At 47.0% G+C, this 18,861-nt stretch overlaps 1 protein-coding gene across 1 annotated transcript in view; it reads right to left on the bottom strand.

Annotated features, from left to right (window-relative positions):
* The window catches only part of ttbk2b (tau tubulin kinase 2b), a 48,628-nt gene that overhangs the window by 3,822 nt on the left and 25,945 nt on the right, over positions 1 to 18,861 (bottom strand). Inside the window, exons 10-16 of the mRNA XM_063222244.1 lie at positions 15,737 to 15,894; positions 14,184 to 14,439; positions 8,922 to 9,136; positions 5,837 to 5,880; positions 4,992 to 5,233; positions 2,977 to 3,204; positions 531 to 1,279 (exon numbers count right to left, since the gene is read on the bottom strand). Of these exons, the coding sequence (XP_063078314.1) occupies positions 531 to 1,279; positions 2,977 to 3,204; positions 4,992 to 5,233; positions 5,837 to 5,880; positions 8,922 to 9,136; positions 14,184 to 14,439; positions 15,737 to 15,894 (1,892 nt within the window). The remainder of the gene's footprint in view (positions 1 to 530; positions 1,280 to 2,976; positions 3,205 to 4,991; positions 5,234 to 5,836; positions 5,881 to 8,921; positions 9,137 to 14,183; positions 14,440 to 15,736; positions 15,895 to 18,861) is intronic.

Here is an 18,861-nt window from a genome sequence, read left to right as displayed (position 1 = left end):
TAGCCACTACATACAGAGGGTGGAGCATATGGAGGGGAACACGAGCAGTTTCATGGGCGGGCCAGAGCTGCGGACTGTCTGGATCTCTATCCCAAAACACCCTGTTCAGCTGTCCAATTGCCCTATGGGGTGCCTAATGCCTGGCTCAAACTACACGACTAGCGATTGTGTGTCCGATTTTGGCGTCGGGGTGCACCGCACACTAGAAGAGAATCGCAACTGTCAATCTTGTCGCTGCTCGCAGCCACCGAGACAATGCCCGACGTTCTATTTCCAGTCGCAAATATCAAACACTGTTTGATTTCTACGATTTGCGATCTGCGACTCTTTGAGCTGCCAAAGTTCTATCTTAGAACGTCGCTCACGACGAGGAAATCTTTCCCGACAATCGCTTGTGATGGTCCTGGGGGGGTAACGTTCCAGCGATTGTCGTATGGGGGGGTTTTCAGCCGAGAATCAGCGCGATAGTCGTGTAGTTTGAGCCAGGCTTAAGTCTCCACCCCTTCATAGTGTGTGTGTTTAGTGCGTACCTGTTATCTCCGGCGGGCCGTAGGGGGGGTTTCCCGGGCGGGGGCCGCGGGAGGAAGCGGTTGGCAGACGGCTGCATGTTGTTGCCAGGCGACTGCGCGATGTCCTGCGGGGTGGCCACCGTGGGGCTCAGGGGCCTCGGAATCCTGCTGCGCCCCCCCCCTACCGACGACACCGACGACAACGAGGGCGGGTCCTCCGCCTGCCACGACGACCCCCCGCCGCCGATCCCGCCGACCACCGAGCCCAGAGACCCCCCCAACACCAGGCGGTCGCGGAGCAGTGCGGAGGGGAAGTGTTCACAGGAGGGGGAGAGGGGGGCGGGGGAGAGCGGGGACATGGGGCGGCGCGTGGGGGAGTCCGGGTCGCGTACGGGGATGCGGCTGGCGCGCGGGGAGCACGCGGAGTCGCGTCTGGAGGAGGAGGAGGGATGAGGAGGTGGGGGGGTGGCTCCAGAGGGATGCGTGCCCTCCAGGCCGCCCGCTGTAGTGTCACCCTGATCGGGGAAGCCGGAGTCGCTCTCGCCCCCCTCCACCTCCCCCCTGGAGGAGCTGGGCTTGGGGGCGTCCAGGGCGGTGGTGGTGGTGGTGGAAGGGTGGATGATGATGTCAGGGGAGGGGGAGGGGGAGGGGGCGTCGAGGGGGGACAGGCGGGGGGATGGGGGGTCGTCGGGGCCCAGCTCGCGCTCCCTCTCCTGCTCGTCCTCTGGGGGGGGCACGGGGTCGTCTCTACGCTCCCCCTCACATCGGTCCTGACGAGGAGGATGGGTGGAAAAAACGAAGGAGGGAGGGCGACAGAGAGAGAGAGAGAGAGAGAGAGAGAGAGAGAGAGAGAGAGAGAGAGAGAGAGAGAGAGAGAGAGAGAGAGAGAGAGAGAGAGAGAGAGAGAGAGAGAGAGAGAGAGACTCTCTTCATTAGTATTATTTGTATTATGTCTTATTGTTACTACATGTTCTGTACTTGTACTATGCTTTGGCAAAAACAAACATGTGTTTTGTCATGCCAATAAAGCGCTTTTAAAATTGAGAGAGAGAGAGAGAGAGAGAGAGAGAGGGAGTCAGAGACAAGAAAAGAAGAAAGGAGAGAGAGGCAGAGAGAGAGAGAGAGAGGAAAATGACAGACAGACACAGACAGAGGGATAGAGGAGGAGAAGGGGGGGAGACAGTACAAGATAAAAAGAGGAAAATATTAGACAGAGGGATAGAAGAGAAGAGAAGACGAGAGAGATGCAGTGAAAGACAGAGAGAGATGGGGATAGAAAGAAGAGGAGAGGAAGACAACATGAGTTTTGAGTTTCAGAGAGATTGGAGATGAAGAGATTAGGAGAGTGTGAGTTTGGGAGGGAAAGTAGGAAAAGAAAAAAGGGAAGGGGGGGAGAGGGAGAGAGAGAGAGTCAGTGATAAAATTGAAAGAAAATTACAGATGGTGAGAGCGAGAGAGAGAGAGAGAGAGAGAGAGAGAGCGAGAGAGAATGAGAAGGAAAGGATGAAAAGAGAGCAGATGGGAGAGGAAATCAGGCCCAAACACAGTTCTCTCTGGACCTTGAAGAAAATTCATCATTGACATCACGACAGTAGAGTTTCACTGCTCAGCAGAGAGAAAAAGAAACACAACACTTAATGCCACCACCTGCGTGAAATCAATACTGTGCATGACAGCTTTGTGGAAAAACCCAACCAGGTGTCCTTCCAACACAGGTGTCCAACAGGTGTCTTTGCTGAACAGCTGATCTATTGAGTGAGTTACAAGCAGCCTATTCGTAGCAGGTCTGTGGCGGGGGTTTTACATTCTGCACCTGTGGTTAAACCTTCTGAAATGCTTTACACTGTGTCGATTTATTACACACAAAGTAGGTATTTCAAACCTGTTCATTTGAACTTGGTAATTGCATATTACATAGAATGTTTTCTCTATGCGTTGTCTAGTTTAACAGTCTAGTCATATTAAGCATAGCAATGGAGTCTATGGAACCAAACAAAACATTATCAAATGTACTCTTGAAAATGAATGTAAAACTCACCAGAGTGCAAAACAGTGTATTTATATTAATTTTGTCCAGTGATCACTTGCAGCTTGATGCTAATGGTTCCATCCACTTCCAGTGATTTTGCTAAGCTATGCTAATAATTCTAATCCTACTAAATGTAAGTAAATCTAAGTACTGAACAGACAGAAGAAAACGCACATACGCACATTCATGTTTAATACTTGGAAATGCTGCAAATGTGAAAATCAAAAAAGGGTGGACTGTTTCTTTAAGCCTCTCTACACACTGACTGCCAGCTTCTCTGAGTGACTGGATGAATATAGGCAGGGAAGCTGACAGGGGGGGCCCAGGGAGAGATGGGGCCCACAATTAGGTTTTCATTTCATTGAAAGTATTAAGTAGTAGGGGGCCCTTTCTGTGGGCTTTGCGGCCCTGCATGTAGGAACAGTATGAGTGACTTACGGCGTCTGTCTGGGAGCGTCCGATGCGCATGGCGGCGGCCGAGGGGATGGTGGGCAGCCTGCGCAGCCCCGTGAGCCCTCCGCACAGCCCTGGCATCCCCGCCATGCCCATGCCCGCCAGCCGGCCGTAGGTGGGCGACGTGGCGTGGACCAGGATGCCCTGGTGGAGCTCGCCGCCGTTCCCCGAGCTGCGCTGCGGCAGCGGGTCCGACCAGGTGCGGGCCAACACCTCAATCAATCAATCAATCAATCAATCAATTAATTAATCAAAATGACTTATATAGCGCTTCATCATATACAAACCCCAACTCCGATGAAGTTGGGACGTTTGGTAAACAGTGAATAAAATCAAAATGCTATCATTTTCAAAACATTCAATCTATTCATTAGATGGAGAATAGTGGAAAGACAACATATTAAGTGTTAAAACCGAGAAAAAATATTGTTTTGGGGGACATATGTACTCATTTCTAATTTGATAAATCCAACACGTCTCAAAAGAGTTGGGACGGGGACAATAAATGGCAGCAAATGTCGAGGAAGACTAAAACAAAACAAAAGACAACACTTAACAGTTAAATACATTAACCGATGAGATGATTTTATATAAAAAAACAGTGTTAATTCCTATCTTGGACATGATTTCACCAGCTTAAATGGTGGGTGTATTCCTTGTCATGTTTTGCAATGTTTTCCTTTCTGTAGTGCTTACAGTGTGACAGGTCTTGACCAAAAACCCACCATTTTATCACCTGCTGGTCCTTATGATGGAGCCAAACTGTTAAAACAAAGTAGAGAATGCAAAATATTATGCATGAGTGGCTTTTCATGCTGTTTAAAACCCATTTATACCATTCAGCACTGTATTTAACTCTACAGATGAGTGAGAACATCTTAACCAATGCACTACTGCACCCGCATGCCATCATGGAGGCTGACTTTTGAAGCTAGCACTAACACAAGTTGGATGGTCCATTTTCACTGTAGCACAGGATGTGCCATGCTCTATTATTGTCAAAAAGAATGGACTTCTACAACTTCTGCTGACTTCTGTAAGCAAAGGACAGTTTCCCATGTCTTCTGGGTCTATTTCAAGTGAGCTCAGGTGCTTAGGAGAATGTTACACCCCTGTATCATTTGCATGCATTAAGCATTCTTAATATGGTCAATTTTCAATAGTTCTAGCACTCCAGGAATTAGAGTGAGACTACAGCCAATATATATTTCATGATGTCATGAACCTATACAATGATTTTATTAACAAAAAGATGTCTTATATACACTCAATTGTGGTAAATCAAAGGGAATTCAAAAATGTATGTAATAACTATGGTAATTATTCCCTTTGCATCTTTAATTGTGAGTGACTCAGCCTCTCTGTGATGATCTTATACCTGGACACCTATATTGTCCGTCAGTACAATTCATTTTGAAATGTTCTTCTTTGTTGTTTTATCTTATTTGGATGTTTACTAAATTTCACTGATCCCCGTCCCAACTTATTTGAGACGTGTTGGATTTATCAAATTAGAAATGAGTACATATGTCCCCCAAAACAATATTTTTTCTCGGTTTTAACACTTAATATGTTGTCTTTTCACTATTATCCATCTAATGAATAGATTGAATGTTTTGAAAACTATAGCATTTTGATTTTATTCACTGTTTACCAAACGTCCCAACTTCATCGGAGTTGGGGTTTGTATAATTGTCATTCAATGTGCTAAAGATTAGAGAAAGAAAAAAAGAGTGATTTATTGCTTCAATATCAACAGCAGCTCACATTGAGGAGTCACATTGCAGAACAGATTACAGATTATTATGACTCTTTAGAGATGAACAGAAACGATATTGAAGCAATAAATGCTCTGTTTATTTTCTGACTCAAGACCAGCATGTTAACGGCAGTGTACCGGATGGTAGTGTGTATAGCTCCGCTCCACCAGGGGGCTCCGGAGCTACACACACACACACACATATCCTGTCTGGTGAGAGAAGCAGGCTAAAAGGTCTTACCTCGGGCCCCAGGTTGCAGCCGGCCCCGCTCCCCCCTCCTCCTCCTCCCGCGGTCCCGGATCGCTCCTCGTCTTCGGGTTTGGAGCCGGCCGAGCCCCCGCTGCCCCCCTCCAGGTCCACCATCACCCACTCCTGTGAGTCCCCCTCCTGGGGCACGGAGCTGAGCGTCACGGCCACGTAGCCCCCGCTGCCACTAGCCACCTCCTCCTGCTCCAGGGAACCCTGCATGCAAACACAAGCAGAAACACACATATACGGGGGGCGCTGTGGCGCAGCACGCTAGGCCCCCCACATTTGGGCTTGCATGCCCACGGGGACCCCGGTTCGAGTCCGGCCGGGGTCATTTCCCGATCCCACCCCTTCTCTCTGTCCCACTTGCTTCCAGTCACCATCCAATCAAATAAAGGCATAAAAGCCCCTAAAAATATATTTAAAAAAAAAACCATAAACATATCGATTATGACGGAGCTGAGTGGCCACGTACATCGTAGAGTCTTTTTCTCGTTTGCAATTGGGATGGTGAACGAAAAACAGTCCCTCAAAAGTTGTTGTGGCGAGGCTGACAGCTGCCACTTTATCGGTTTCTCCACGGAGGAGGGGGCCAGGAGGCGGGACAAGGAGACAAGCACAAGTGGAGGAGGCAAGGTTGCATATTGTAACGCACTCACTGTATATCGTCACATCACCTAGCCCTACCTGAGAGCCCTGCTTGGGGGAGCCGGCGCCCCCTGGCTGCTGGAGGTCCTCGTCGCCCGTGCCACCGCTGCCTGCGCCGCTAGCACTGGCACTGCCGCCCCCAATGCTACCTCCTCCTCCACGAGGGCTGCTCAGGCCGGAGCCGCGATCCCTATCCTGGGGGAGACCCGGACGCCCACCCTGCTTACCCAGGCTGAGGAGAGAGGAGAGAGGGGAGAGAGGAGTGGGGAGAGAGGAGAGAGGAGAGATGGGGAGNGAGGAGAGAGGAGGGANAGAGGATGGGGAGAGATGAGAGAAGAGGGATAGGGAGAGGAGAGATGAGGGATGGGGAGAGAGGAGGGGAGAGGGATGGGGAGAGAGGAGAGGAGAGGGATGGGGAGAGAGAGAGGAGAGAGGAGGGATGGGGAGAGAGGAGAGAGAGAGGAGGGATGGGGAGAGAGTATTAACATATTATAGCACACTCTTAAACGCCCACCCTGCTTACCCAGGCTGAGGAGAGAGGAGAGAGGGGAGAGGAGAGGTTACACGCACAGTCTGCTTATGGAGGCTGAGGAGAGAGGAGAGGAGAGAGGGGAGAGGAGAATAGAGTAGAGTAGAATAGAGTAGAGTAGAGTAGAATATCAACAGTAGCACACACTTGGACACTGCTTTCCCAGGCTGAGGAGAGAGGAAAGAGACAGAGGAGGATGAAGTTTTTTTGTGTAGAATTCCTGCACACCTCCTTTGGCCAGGTGTGTAGGAGGGGAACCCCTGTTCTTGCTCACCTCCTTTAGCCAGGTGTGTAGGAGGGTAACCCCTGTTCTTGCTCACCTCCTTTAGCCAGGTGTGTAGGAGGGTAACCCCCGCCCTGGGTCACCTCCTTTACCCAGGTGTGTAGGTGGGTAACCCCCGCCCTGGGTCACATCCTTTGGCCAGGTGTGTAGGAGGTTAACCCCCGCCCTGGGTCACATCCTTTGGCCAGGTGTGTAGGAGGGTAACCCCCGCCCTGGGTCACCTCCTTTGGCTAGGTGTGTAGGAGGGTAACCCCCGCCCTGGGTCACATCCTTTGGCCAGGTGTGTAGGAGGGTAACCCCCGCCCTGGGTCACCTCCTTTACCCAGGTGTGTAGGTGGGTAACCCCCGCCCTGGGTCACCACCTTTGGCCAGGTGTGTAGGAGGGTAACCCCCGCCCTGGGTCACCTCCTTTACCCAGGTGTGTAGGTGGGTAACCCCCGCCCTGGGTCACCACCTTTGGCCAGGTGTGTAGGAGGGTAACCCCCGCCCTGGGTAACCCCCGCCCTGGGTCACCTCCTTTGGCCAGGTGTGTAGGAGGGTAAAGGGTGGTTTATGCCTCCAGTCCAGCGTCCCTGCATCGTAATGCAGTGAGCCGCGCAGTAAACGTAGTGAAGCCCCCCCCATCACACAGGTACTCTGGGGCACCTCCCCAAAATTGTGTCTCGACGCAGGGAGCGACGGCGTGAAAGGGCGAAAATAGGTCTCTGATTGGTCCTCTCGACCAGCCTGCTCTGTCCTCGAGTCGAGAACAAGCGCTACTTCCTTGTTCTAACCTTCGTCGGTCTACGGACTGTGAGCTCTTCATTAAATAAGTTGCCCGTGCTTTGTTGTTTGATTTATTTACACGAACCAAAGACAACACATGCGCTTGCAAGTTACGACGCTGAAGTTATTTGGACAGTTGAACAGTGGTTCCGAGGTCGAGGAAACATTCCGCTTCGTCCTCGACAAATGAGCCACTTCTTTGTTCCAAACTACCACTGTGGCTGCCAGTGCGATCAAACATGCACGTGATATAAAGATTTAATGTTTCATTTTCATTCTCGTCGAGTCTGTGATGCTAAAAAACAACCGACACGTCTAGTTTACTCTTTGTATTGAAGGCAGTTTCAGCGTGGAATGACATCGCGCAGACCGTGCTTCAAAACAGGGCATAAACCAAAATTAACTGCATCATGGCCAGGTGTGTAGGAGGGTAACCCGTGCCCTGGGTCACCTCCTTTACCCAGGTGTGTAGGAGGGTAACCCCCGCCCTGGGTCCCCTCCTTTACCCAGGTGTGTAGGAGGTTAACCCCCGCCCTGAGTCATCAATGTTAGAGACAAGAAAGCGCCTGCACACTGTTCACATTTGCAGCGCTTAGTACCAACGTTTGACCTTCAAGCAATTCAACCAGGTTGTGGACAGTGTGCGGGAGCTTTCTTGTCTCTAATTTAGCCCAACAGTGGATAAAAGGGCCAATGCAAGTCTTATAACTGTACCTTTGCACATCTGTTGATCAATTTGTGGTGCTTGATCTTTTATTCAGTGGTGCTACGCCACAGAATGGTCTATGTATGGCAAACACTGAGAAGTATTCTTGCAGTGTAACTACCTTATTTAGTACAAATGGAGTAACTGATGTATAGACTATGTAAGATCATGTACTAGTGTTGTGATTACAGCAGTAAGAATATTTCTATTTTTAGTTCTACTAATGGGGGAAGAGGAGAGAGGAGAGGAGAGAAGAGAGAAGAGGAGAAAGGAGAGAAGAGGAGAGAAGAGGGGGAAGAGGAGAGAAGAGGAAAGAAGAGGAGGAAAAGGATTGAGGAGAGAAGAGGGGGAAGAGGAGAGGAGAGATAAGAGGGGGAAACGCTTTAAGCTTTATGTGTAAGTTGGCTGGCTGCTATTTCCAGAATGAGGTCGGGGTGTTTAGAGGTTCCTTAGAAGTGTTGAGAAGTGTTGCGTCAGCAAAAAAATCTCAATAGTTATGCAGTATGAAAGGCCAAAATTCACCATATAGTAATACAACCATCCAACCTGATAGAGCACCAATATAACAAATAGACCAGAGGACTCACTAGATCCCCCAAAAAGGACCAGGGGTACTCACTAAGCCTCCAGGAAGCATTCGATGCTGGGTTTGGGTTCGGGGGTGAGAGAGGCAGAGTAGAGTAGAGTATAGTAGAGTAGAGTAGAGTAGAGTAGAGTAGAGTAGAGTAGAGTAGAGTAGAGTACTCACTATGCCTCTAGGAACCGTTCGATGGTGGGTTTGGGTTCGGGGGTGAGAGAGGCAGAGGAGGATAGTGTAGAGTAGAGTAGAGTAGAGTAGAGTAGAGTGTAGTAGAGTAGAGTAGAGTAGAGTAGAGTAGAGTAGACCATGTGTACTCACTAAGCCTCGAGGAAGCATTCGATGGTGGGTTTGGGTTCGGGGGTGAGAGAGGCAGAGGAGGATAGAGTAGAGTAGAGTAGTGGAGTACTCACTAAGCCTCCAGGAAGCGTTCGATGGTGGGTTTGGGTTCGGGCGTGAGCCTCTTGTCCAGGCCCATGCTCTGGCTGTGCCTCATGCGTCGCAGCAGCGGGGCCATGCGGTCCAGCAGCACCGTCTCCGAGCGCACGCGGCGCGGAGAGCCCTGGATGGAGCCGCTGTTGGGACTCTGGTTGCCCTGGTTCTGGCTACGCTCCTCCTCGCTCGCCACCTGCTCCGGAACACACACGCCAGCGGAACACACCGGAGAGGTTGTGGAACACAGTGGTGGAACACAGTTACTATAGCGACCACGGAGGGGTGAAATCAGTACTCCTAGATAAGTATATACTAGTTTTGGCAGTAGTAGGAGTTGTATACGATCGTTGGTTAGTAGTAGTAGGGGTAGCATGCGTCACTATATGCTTCATAAAAGTCCTCTGCATGCTTCACTATATGCTTCATAAAAGTCCTCTGCATGCTTCACTATATGCTTCATAAAAGTCCTCTGCATGCGTCACTATATGCTTCATAAAAGTCCTCTGCATGCTTCATATTTTTGTTCTGGCCAACTCACAGAACCAGCTGACCTCTAAGTGCACTTGCCTTCTCCATCCAGGTTGACCCCTCAGATATTTACTACTGTGATAATTCAGGACTAAATAAGCAGCAGTAGGGTTAGTGGTAGCAGTTGGTTTAGTAGTAGTAGTCCAGTTTCAAAGCCTCTTTCTATCTACAGTATCTATTACTACTTGTATTATTTAATTTATTTCAGTCCCGCTTCAATGCCTCTTTCTATTCTATCTATTTCTATTGCTAATTCTGTATTTTCGGAGTGCTGAGTTGGCACGTTAGTCAGAGTTGTAAAGAGGAAGAAGGCCAAAGGGCCCCCAGAGAGCCTGGCTGTCATCAGCAACTCCTCTATGACTCAACATGAGAGGAGGACACTACTATGGTGGGCAGTGCCCCCCCCCACGATGGGGCCTTCACCACCAACACAAGAGGGCCCTGGGAAAATGCCCTGCTTGCCCTCCTGGTGGCTCCACCCCTGATCGTACTTTAAAATTATTTTTTTTTACTTCACTCCACTGCTGAGTTTTGCGTAAGTGTGTCAGCTCAACATGCATCAGCTTCATTGGGAGATCATGAAGACCAAGACGCCGACTCTCCTCAAGCTAATATGCCATTACATTACATTACCACTGCATTACGGACTCTACTCAAGCTAATATGCCATTACATTACATTACCACTGCTGACCAAGAGACGGACTCTCCTCAAGCTAATATGCCATTACATTACATTACCACTGCATTACGGACTCTCCTCAAGCTAATATCCCATTACATTACATTACCACTGCATTACGGACTCTCCTCAAGCTAATATCCCATTACATTACATTACCACTGAATTACAGACTCTCCTCAAGCTAATATCCCATTACATTACATTACCACTGAATTACGGACTCTCCTCAAGCTAATATCCCATTACATTACATTACTACTCTCCTCAAGCTAATATGCCATTACATTACATTACCGACTCTCCTCAAGCTAATATGCCATTACATTACATTACCACTGCTGACCAAGAGGCCGACTCTCCTCAAGCTAATATGCCATTACATTACATTACCATTACATTACCGACTCTCCTCAAGCTAATATGCCATTACATTACCACTGCTGACCAAGAGACGGACTCTCCTCAAGCTAATATGCCATTACATTACATTACCATTACATTACCTACTCTCCTCAAGCTAATATGCCATTACATTACATTACCACTGCATTACCTACTCTCCTCAAGCTAATATCCCATTACATTACATTACCACTGCATTACCTACTCTCCTCAAGCTAATATCCCATTACATTACATTACCACTGCATTACCTACTCTCCTCAAGCTAATATCCCATTACATTACATTACCACTGCTGACCAAGAGACGGACTCTACTCAAGCTAATATCCCATTACATTACATTACCATTACATTTCCTACTCTCCTCAAGCTAATATGCCATTACATTACATTACCACTGCTGACCAAGAGGCCGACTCTACTCAAGCTAATATCCCATTACATTACCTACTCTCCTCAAGCTAATATGCCATTACATTACATTACCACTGCTGACCAAGAGGCCGACTCTCCTCAAGCTAATATGCCATTACATTACATTACCACTGCTGACCAAGAGACGGACTCTACTCAAGCTAATATGCCATTACATTACATTACCACTGCTGACCAAGAGACGGACTCTCCTCAAGCTAATATCCCATTACATTACATTACCATTGCATTACGGACTCTCCTCAAGCTAATATGCCATTACATTACATTACCATTACATTACCTACTCTCCTCAAGCTAATATGCCATTACATTACCGACTCTCCTCAAGCTAATATGCCATTACATTACATTACCACTGCATTACCTACTCTACTCAAACTAATATCTCACCACATTCATTACATGACATTCCAACTGCTGCATTTGCTTTGTGTGATCAGTGCTCAGCCCTGCTGACAATACTGATGGGTGACATTGTGTCTCTTCTTATCTACAGACCAAATTCAACGAGCGTGTTTACTTTATATGCAGTTCAGTATCCCGAATATGATCAGGATATTTAAACTATCCTGAATTTTGTGTTTGAACACATAAACACTTTTTCCCAACGTCGGTATCCCAGATAAATATTCTGTATTTGGAGAAACTGGGATATGCCAGGTGGAGTACGGTACTACTCAGAAAAAAAAAATGATGCACAGAAACACCTTATCCCAGATACCGAGGCTTCCCATAGAACATTGTTGCTAGTCGCCAGGCTACATGCTTTTGAAGAGGATTCTATAACGGCCAAGAATGTAGACAGGGATATAACACTCTGTACTCATTTAAACACTTCATCCCGAGTTTGACCATAACCAGGATATAGCTCATATGCAGGATAGTGAACTGCATATAAACACTCATTGTTTGTTAACCATGTTGGCGCCTACTCACAAAACCACTGTTGACTATGTTGTTATCTACAAACCAAATTTCTGACACTGGCTCCCACTAGCAATGCTGACTGCCCTTTGCACAGACTTGAATCCTCCTGACTTCCACACAGTTGGCCGCTGCATTGCCTGTTGAGGGGCAGGCCCATCAGAATTGCCAAAGATGTCAGTTAGCTTCTTAGCTTGTTAGCTTGCTTGCATGTTTGGTGCACTGTTCCTAAAAGCTGACAGGGGGGTGGGATTATAGTATGTCGACTGAGATGTTGTTGCAGCAACCACTTTCTTTTCCTGTTGCAACAGCAAGTCATTTATACTATATGAACGTCCTCCAAATGACACTGGCTAACACATTGGGATTTTTTTTTGTTTTTTAAATAAATGGCAAAGAAGGCCTTAAGGGGAGTGGTTCTCTTAGAACTCTTCAGAGTGAAATGTGAAATCATACAGGAAGTTTAACGGTACAAATGTACATGTAAATCGCACAAGTTTACAAGATACGCCTGTGCACTAAACGTAAACGTGGTTTTTAAAAAAAAGTAAGTCTGATTCCAACTTCCATAAACATAAGAAATTAAACAATGCGTCATTGTCAACCATGCTGTGTCATTTGGTCGTTCTTTTTCTGTGCCTTGCCAGTGGTGGTGAGTGTGAAGTTTTTAAAAAAATCCATTCACTTAGCAAAATGGTTGCCATTCATTCAGCGTTATCGTTTTGCTGCTTGCTGCGTCATGGTGATAGCTGGAGTGGGCAGGCCACGTATGTGGACGGGCCGGGTGGGTGGGGTGGCTGGGTGGCTGGGTGGGGGGGTAGCTGGGTGGCTGGTTAGGGGGGTAGCTGGCGGGGGGTGGAGGTAGGGCTGGGCGATATGACGATATGTATACATCATTATCGACCGTGATAGAAAAATGTCCATTCTGCCTTCTCTCCTCTTTCGTTTCTATCAAGATAAACTAATTTAATCCATTATTCCAGTTAACACACAACTAAATATAATTTAATAAAATTTTGTGCTGTCGCTATGCACACTCTAAGTTCATATAGCTTAACAAATATTCCTTTTAAAATTTTTTGGCAACACGACAATAAAAACAAAATAAAATCGTTATTGTGATATAAAGTCATCTATATCTAGGGGTGTGAATAATACAGCAATCGGTATGTAGATTCATCAATCCCACCGTATCGTGGGGCATTCTTAAAGGGACACTGTGTGAGATTTTTAGTTGTTTATTTCCAGAATTCATGCTGCCCATTCACTGATGTTACCTTTTTCATGAATACTTACCACCACCGTCAAATTCTAAGTATTCATTATGACTGGAAAAATTGCACTTTTCATACATGAAAAGGGGGATCTTCTCCATGGTCCGCCATTTTGAATTTCCAGAAATAGCCATTTTTAGCTGCAAAAATGACTGTACTTGGACCATACTAGAAAATATTAGTTTATTACTTAGTAAACTTTCATGTAAAGATCAAATTTGGCAATAGGCAGCCCAGTTTCAATGAGCAGCATAGTTGCAGTACCTTTTTTGACCAGTTCCTGCACAGTGTCCCTTTAAGTATCGAAAAGTAATCGAATCGCTGGCCCTGCCCAATGCCCTAGCTCCCCATAGCATAATAGTAGTTGGAAAAAAATCAAACGAATCACATCGCATCGCAGGGCTTTTTCTGAACGGGGAAATAGGGGCGCTCCACCCTCATACCTCCGCGGGTGCGCCCTCATACTTCTTTTTTTAAAATATATAAATTACTTGTTTGAGCGCCCCTAGTAAATTTCTCAGTCACGGGGCCCGCAACCTACATTGATGCTCCCTCATGCCAAAAATTCATAGAAAAAGCCCTGGCATCGTATCGTGGGACATTCTTAAGTATTAAAAATAATCGAATCGCTGCCTTAAGAAATCGACACCGCTGTGATTTCCACCCCTATCTATATCGTGATATACGCTTTTTTCCATATCGCCCAGCACTAGTGGGTGGTGGTAGCGATAAAAAGTGATCTATATTGTGATATCGTGTTTTTTATCGTGATATAAAGTGATCTGTATTGTTTTCGTGATATATAGTAATCTATATCGTGATCTAGGTATGTTTTTGTTCCATATCGCCCAGCGCTAGTTGGGTGGTGGGTTCGGGGTTTGCAGGGGCGTCGCAGTAGTGGGCGGTGGGGCGGGGGTTGCGTCGGTTTGCGTTCCCGCTGACCCACCTTGACTCTGCGCAGGGCTGCTGGTCTCACCTCACCCCTCACCTTCCTGATCTGTGGCGCCTGCTGATGATGCTGATGATGATGATGCGTCTGCGCGGGCGTGGTCTGCGTGGGCGTCTGCAGGTGGTTGCGGTTGCGGTCGCGGTTGCGCTCCATCTCCTCCCAGACGTCGCCCCCCAGTGCATGCTGGGAGGGCATGGGGGGGCAGTTGTCGGCGTCGCTCAACCTCTCGCCCTGCAGGACGTCCTCCGTGTTCTCACGCTGCAGGTCACCCGGCACCGCCGACGCGTTCGCCATCCTGAACAGGGGCAGAGAGACGATTGGCACCTAACCCCACACTGCTCCAGGGACTGTAACCAATACCCTGTACCAAGGCCCCTAACCCCACACTGCCCCAGGGACTGTAACCAATACCCTGTACCAAGGCACCTAACCCCACACTGCTCCAGGGACTGTAACCAATACCCTGTACCAAGGCACCTAACCCCACACTGCTCCAGGGACTGTAACCAATACCCTGTACCAAGGCACCTAACCCCACACTGCTCCAGGGACTGTAACCAATACCCTGTAAAATAACTGTAATACCCTATGAATAATTGTGAGTCGCTTTGGATAAAAGAATTGTCTAAGTCAGTGATTCTCAAAGTGTGGTCCGGGGACCACTAGTGGTCCGCAACAGAGCTCAGGTGGTCCGCGAGGGGATTTCTACTTTTCCAAGACAAGCTAGCAGTAGATAATATTTGTAAGATAATTACAAAGTTAACCATAGCTGAAGTCTCATTTCACCACAATAAATCAGGCTTGTAAATGTGAATAAGTAGTCTGCATCGAAATTAGGACCAGTCAACTGTCAATTCAGTTGACTGGTGGTCCCTGAACATTTTTGGGCGGACAAAGTGGTCCTCGATCTGAAAAAGTTTGAGAACCACTGGTCTAAGTGTAATGTAATGATTGGGGCAGAGGGAGGATTGGCAATCAATCACCTCAATCATGTGGGCATGGCACTGGCTGACTAGTGCTTTTGTTTGTTCACATCAATATAATACATTGTTGTTATTAATATACTGTTCTATTGTAGCAATTTTAACTTTAAGGAGTGAATACAGACTTGCTCATCATTATTGAAGATTAGGCGGGTCAGCTGTTTGTATGTATGTGTGACTGTGTGTGTGTGTGTGTGTGTGTGTGTGTGTGTGTGTGTGTGTGTGTGTGTGTGTGTGTGTGTGTGTGTGTGTGTGTGTGTGTGTCTGTGTGTCTGTGTCTGTGTGTGTACTCCATGTATATGTGTGTGTGTGCGCGTGTGTTTGTGTACCCCATGTAAGCGGGCGTGAGGTGTGTGAGTGTGTGTGTGTGTGTGTGTACCCCATGTAGGCGGGCGTGAGGTGTGTGTGTGTGTGTGTGTGTGTGTGTGTGTGTGTGTGTGTGTGTGTGTGTGTGTGTGTGTGTGTACCCCATGTATGCGGGCGTGAGGTGTGTGTGTGTGTGTGTGTGTGTGTGTGTGTGTGTGTGTGTGTGTGTGTGTGTGTGTGTGTGTGTGTGTGTGTGTACCCCATGTATGCGGGCGTGAGGTGTGTGTGTGTGTGTGTGTGTACCCCATGTATGCGGGCGTGAGTCGTGTCAGCTGCTGTGCGGTGGTTGCCAGAGTCTGGATGCTCAGCAGTCCGTCGGGGTCGCTGCGTTCCCAGTCATACGGGTCGTTCTCCAGCACGCTGTAGCTCTTCATGCTGTTGTCAAACACCGTGATCAACATCTGCAATACAGGCATCACATCACATCGCATTACATTGCATTACACAATAGGCATCACATCACATCACATTACATTGCATTACACAATAGGTATCACATCACATCACATTACATCACATTACATTACACAATACGAATCACATCACATCACATCACATCACATTACATTACATCACATTGCATTACACAATAGGCATCACATTACATCACATCACATCACATCACATTACATTACATTGCATTACATTGCATTACATTGCATTACACAATAGGTATCACATCGCATTACATTGCATCACATCGCATTACATTGCATTACAAAATAGGCATCACATCACATCACATTACATTACATCACATTGCATTACACAATAGGAATCAAATCACATTACAGAGGCAGCAAGACTAAGCACATCTCTAGAGGCAGCAAGACTAAGCACGTCTCTAGAGGCAGCAAGACTAAGCACGTCTCTAGAGGCAGCAAGACTAAGCACGTCTCTAGAGGCAGCAAGACTAAGCACATCTATTTCAAGAAGCAGGTAAAGACTCTTCTCTTTCGTGACCATCTACTACACCTGGGGTTCCCAACGTGCTCCAACTTGGGGCCTACTTAACATTTTCACAAGTGTTCAGGGCCCTTTTCTGACCCAATAAACAATAACATGCAAATAAATCAACAGCAACACACACAAAAATATGATTCTTGATTTTTAGAAAGTGATTTCAAGGCCCACTTGGGATACCTTCAGGGCCCACGGCCCACAGTTTGAGAATCAGTGTACTACACTAATGCTAGAGCTGCCCCAGTCCTGACCCAGAGTGATGTTGTTGGCTATGATTATGTCCTCGATAGTGTCTGCCAAATACTATTTAATCCAATGTAACTAATGACTTATAATAATGCCGTGCAACACTCTCGTGTTTGAGAGAGGCCCCCACATTGCTCCAGGGATAATCGCCACTAATAGCCCTCCTCCTATAGAGTAGTGGAAGCTGCTGTATATTGCTTTGGATTAAATAGAAGAAGAAAAAAAAACATCTGTTACACGTAATGTAGTGTAGCTAAGAGTAATGTGTTACCGTATGTTGTTTAACCATCATTATCTTACTCAGCAACAATAAAGAACTCTGTCTATATGGGGCCTATCCTGATAGTTACTTGCTTAACTGCAGTTCTGTGAGTTTGAAGCATCAGCACTGGCTTAGTAAAACCAAAATTCAGACTTCAAAAACAGCAACTGCAAACTCTGCAACTCAGTCACTCTTGCAGCAATGCTTACTCAAACTGCAAGGTAAAATGCAGCTTTCACTACTGACCACATTTTCAACAAACCCACAGAAACACACAGAACACTCAGCAAATGACTTGTGTTTTGTTTCTTACACATACATCAGTCACATGTAATCCTGACAGACATGCAGTGAAAGGGCTTCAGTGACACTGAGGGTCTTGCTGCTAATGTACACCCAGCTGCCATATACATTCCAATCAGGAAGTGACTTTTCTTCGCTGCTTAATCCTTTCATTCAGAGACTCTGTTATGAACTTACTGCCACCAAAACGTCTTAATCAGTTACTTACGTAAGACTAGAGCACTATCTGTAATGTCACACGATGGTGCATTGCTGATATTGCATCAGCAAATAGCCAATAGGATCTCTGGCTACAAAAGGGATGCTAGACAACACACTGTCCTGCCAACAGACTGTCCTGTGTCACCGAAGGCTCCTGATGCGGTAACAATGACACGCATGACATGATATGATGACAAACTCCCACAGCAGAGGGTGTGGCAGCAGAAAGGCAACACCATTCACACACAAGCACAGACTACCACTCACACACTCCCACAGACAAAGACACACACACACAGTTCATACATTATTTCTAAGTGCTATCATGGTGTTCTACCCTACCACAGCGGTTCTACCCGTGAGCAGTGTGGTCTAGCAGCTTTTTGATTGAATCCCTGATGTCCTGCAGCACTGGTTCAAACTGGGGGAGAGCAGGCAGCACTAGCATGGAGGCTGTGTGTTGAAATCAGCACTAGATGAGTAGCTACATAGAGGCCGTGTGTGTGTTGAAATCAGCACTAGCGGAGTAGCTGCATAGAGGCCGTATGTGTGTTGAAATCAGCACCAGCTGAGGAGCTGCATAGAGGCCGTATGTGTGTTGAAATCAGCACTAGCGGAGTAGCTGCATAGAGGCCGTATGTGTGTTGAAATCAGCACTAGCGGAGTAGCTGCATAGAGGCCGTATGTGTGTTGAAATCAGCACCAGCTGAGTAGATGCATAGAGGCACCAGCTGAGTCCGTATGTGTGTTGAAATCAGCACCAGCGGAGTCCGTATGTGTGTTGAAATCAGCACTAGCTGAGTAGCTGCATAGAGGCTGTACGTGTGTTGAAATCAGCACTAGCGGAGTAGCTGCATAGAGGCCGTATGTGTGTTGAAATCAGCACTAGCTGAGTCCGTATGTGTGTTGAAATCAGCACTAGCTGAGTCCGTATGTGTTGAAATCAGCCATTTTAGATGTAGATTAGAGGGCACCAATGATGATGAAGTGCATTGAGGCGGAACACAGACAGTTTCATGTTTCCCAGAGTGCATTGCGGAACACAGACAGTTTCATGTTTCCCAGAATATGGGGTTTTGGGAGAATACACACGCATGCACGCACACACACGCACACATAGGGCTGCACAATTATGGAAAAAATCATAATCACGATTATTTTGGTAAAAAATCGTAATCACGATTATTAATCACGATTATTGAATTTCACAGATTTTTTTGAAAATTATAACAAGATGAAATATAGCCAAGAAAGAATTATATACAGGATGAGCAAAATAAAATGAATTGTAAATTATGTAAAGGTCATAGCATGAAACTTAGGTGGACAGATTTCTGGCCAGAAACACCAGCCTGTCAATATGTTCTGGCTTCAAGGACGCTCTCAAAGGTAG

Source organism: Engraulis encrasicolus, chromosome 18 (genome assembly GCF_034702125.1).
Source record: "Engraulis encrasicolus isolate BLACKSEA-1 chromosome 18, IST_EnEncr_1.0, whole genome shotgun sequence".
Lineage (NCBI taxonomy): Eukaryota > Metazoa > Chordata > Actinopteri > Clupeiformes > Engraulidae > Engraulis > Engraulis encrasicolus.
This window is presented reverse-complemented; position numbering and strand designations above follow the sequence as displayed.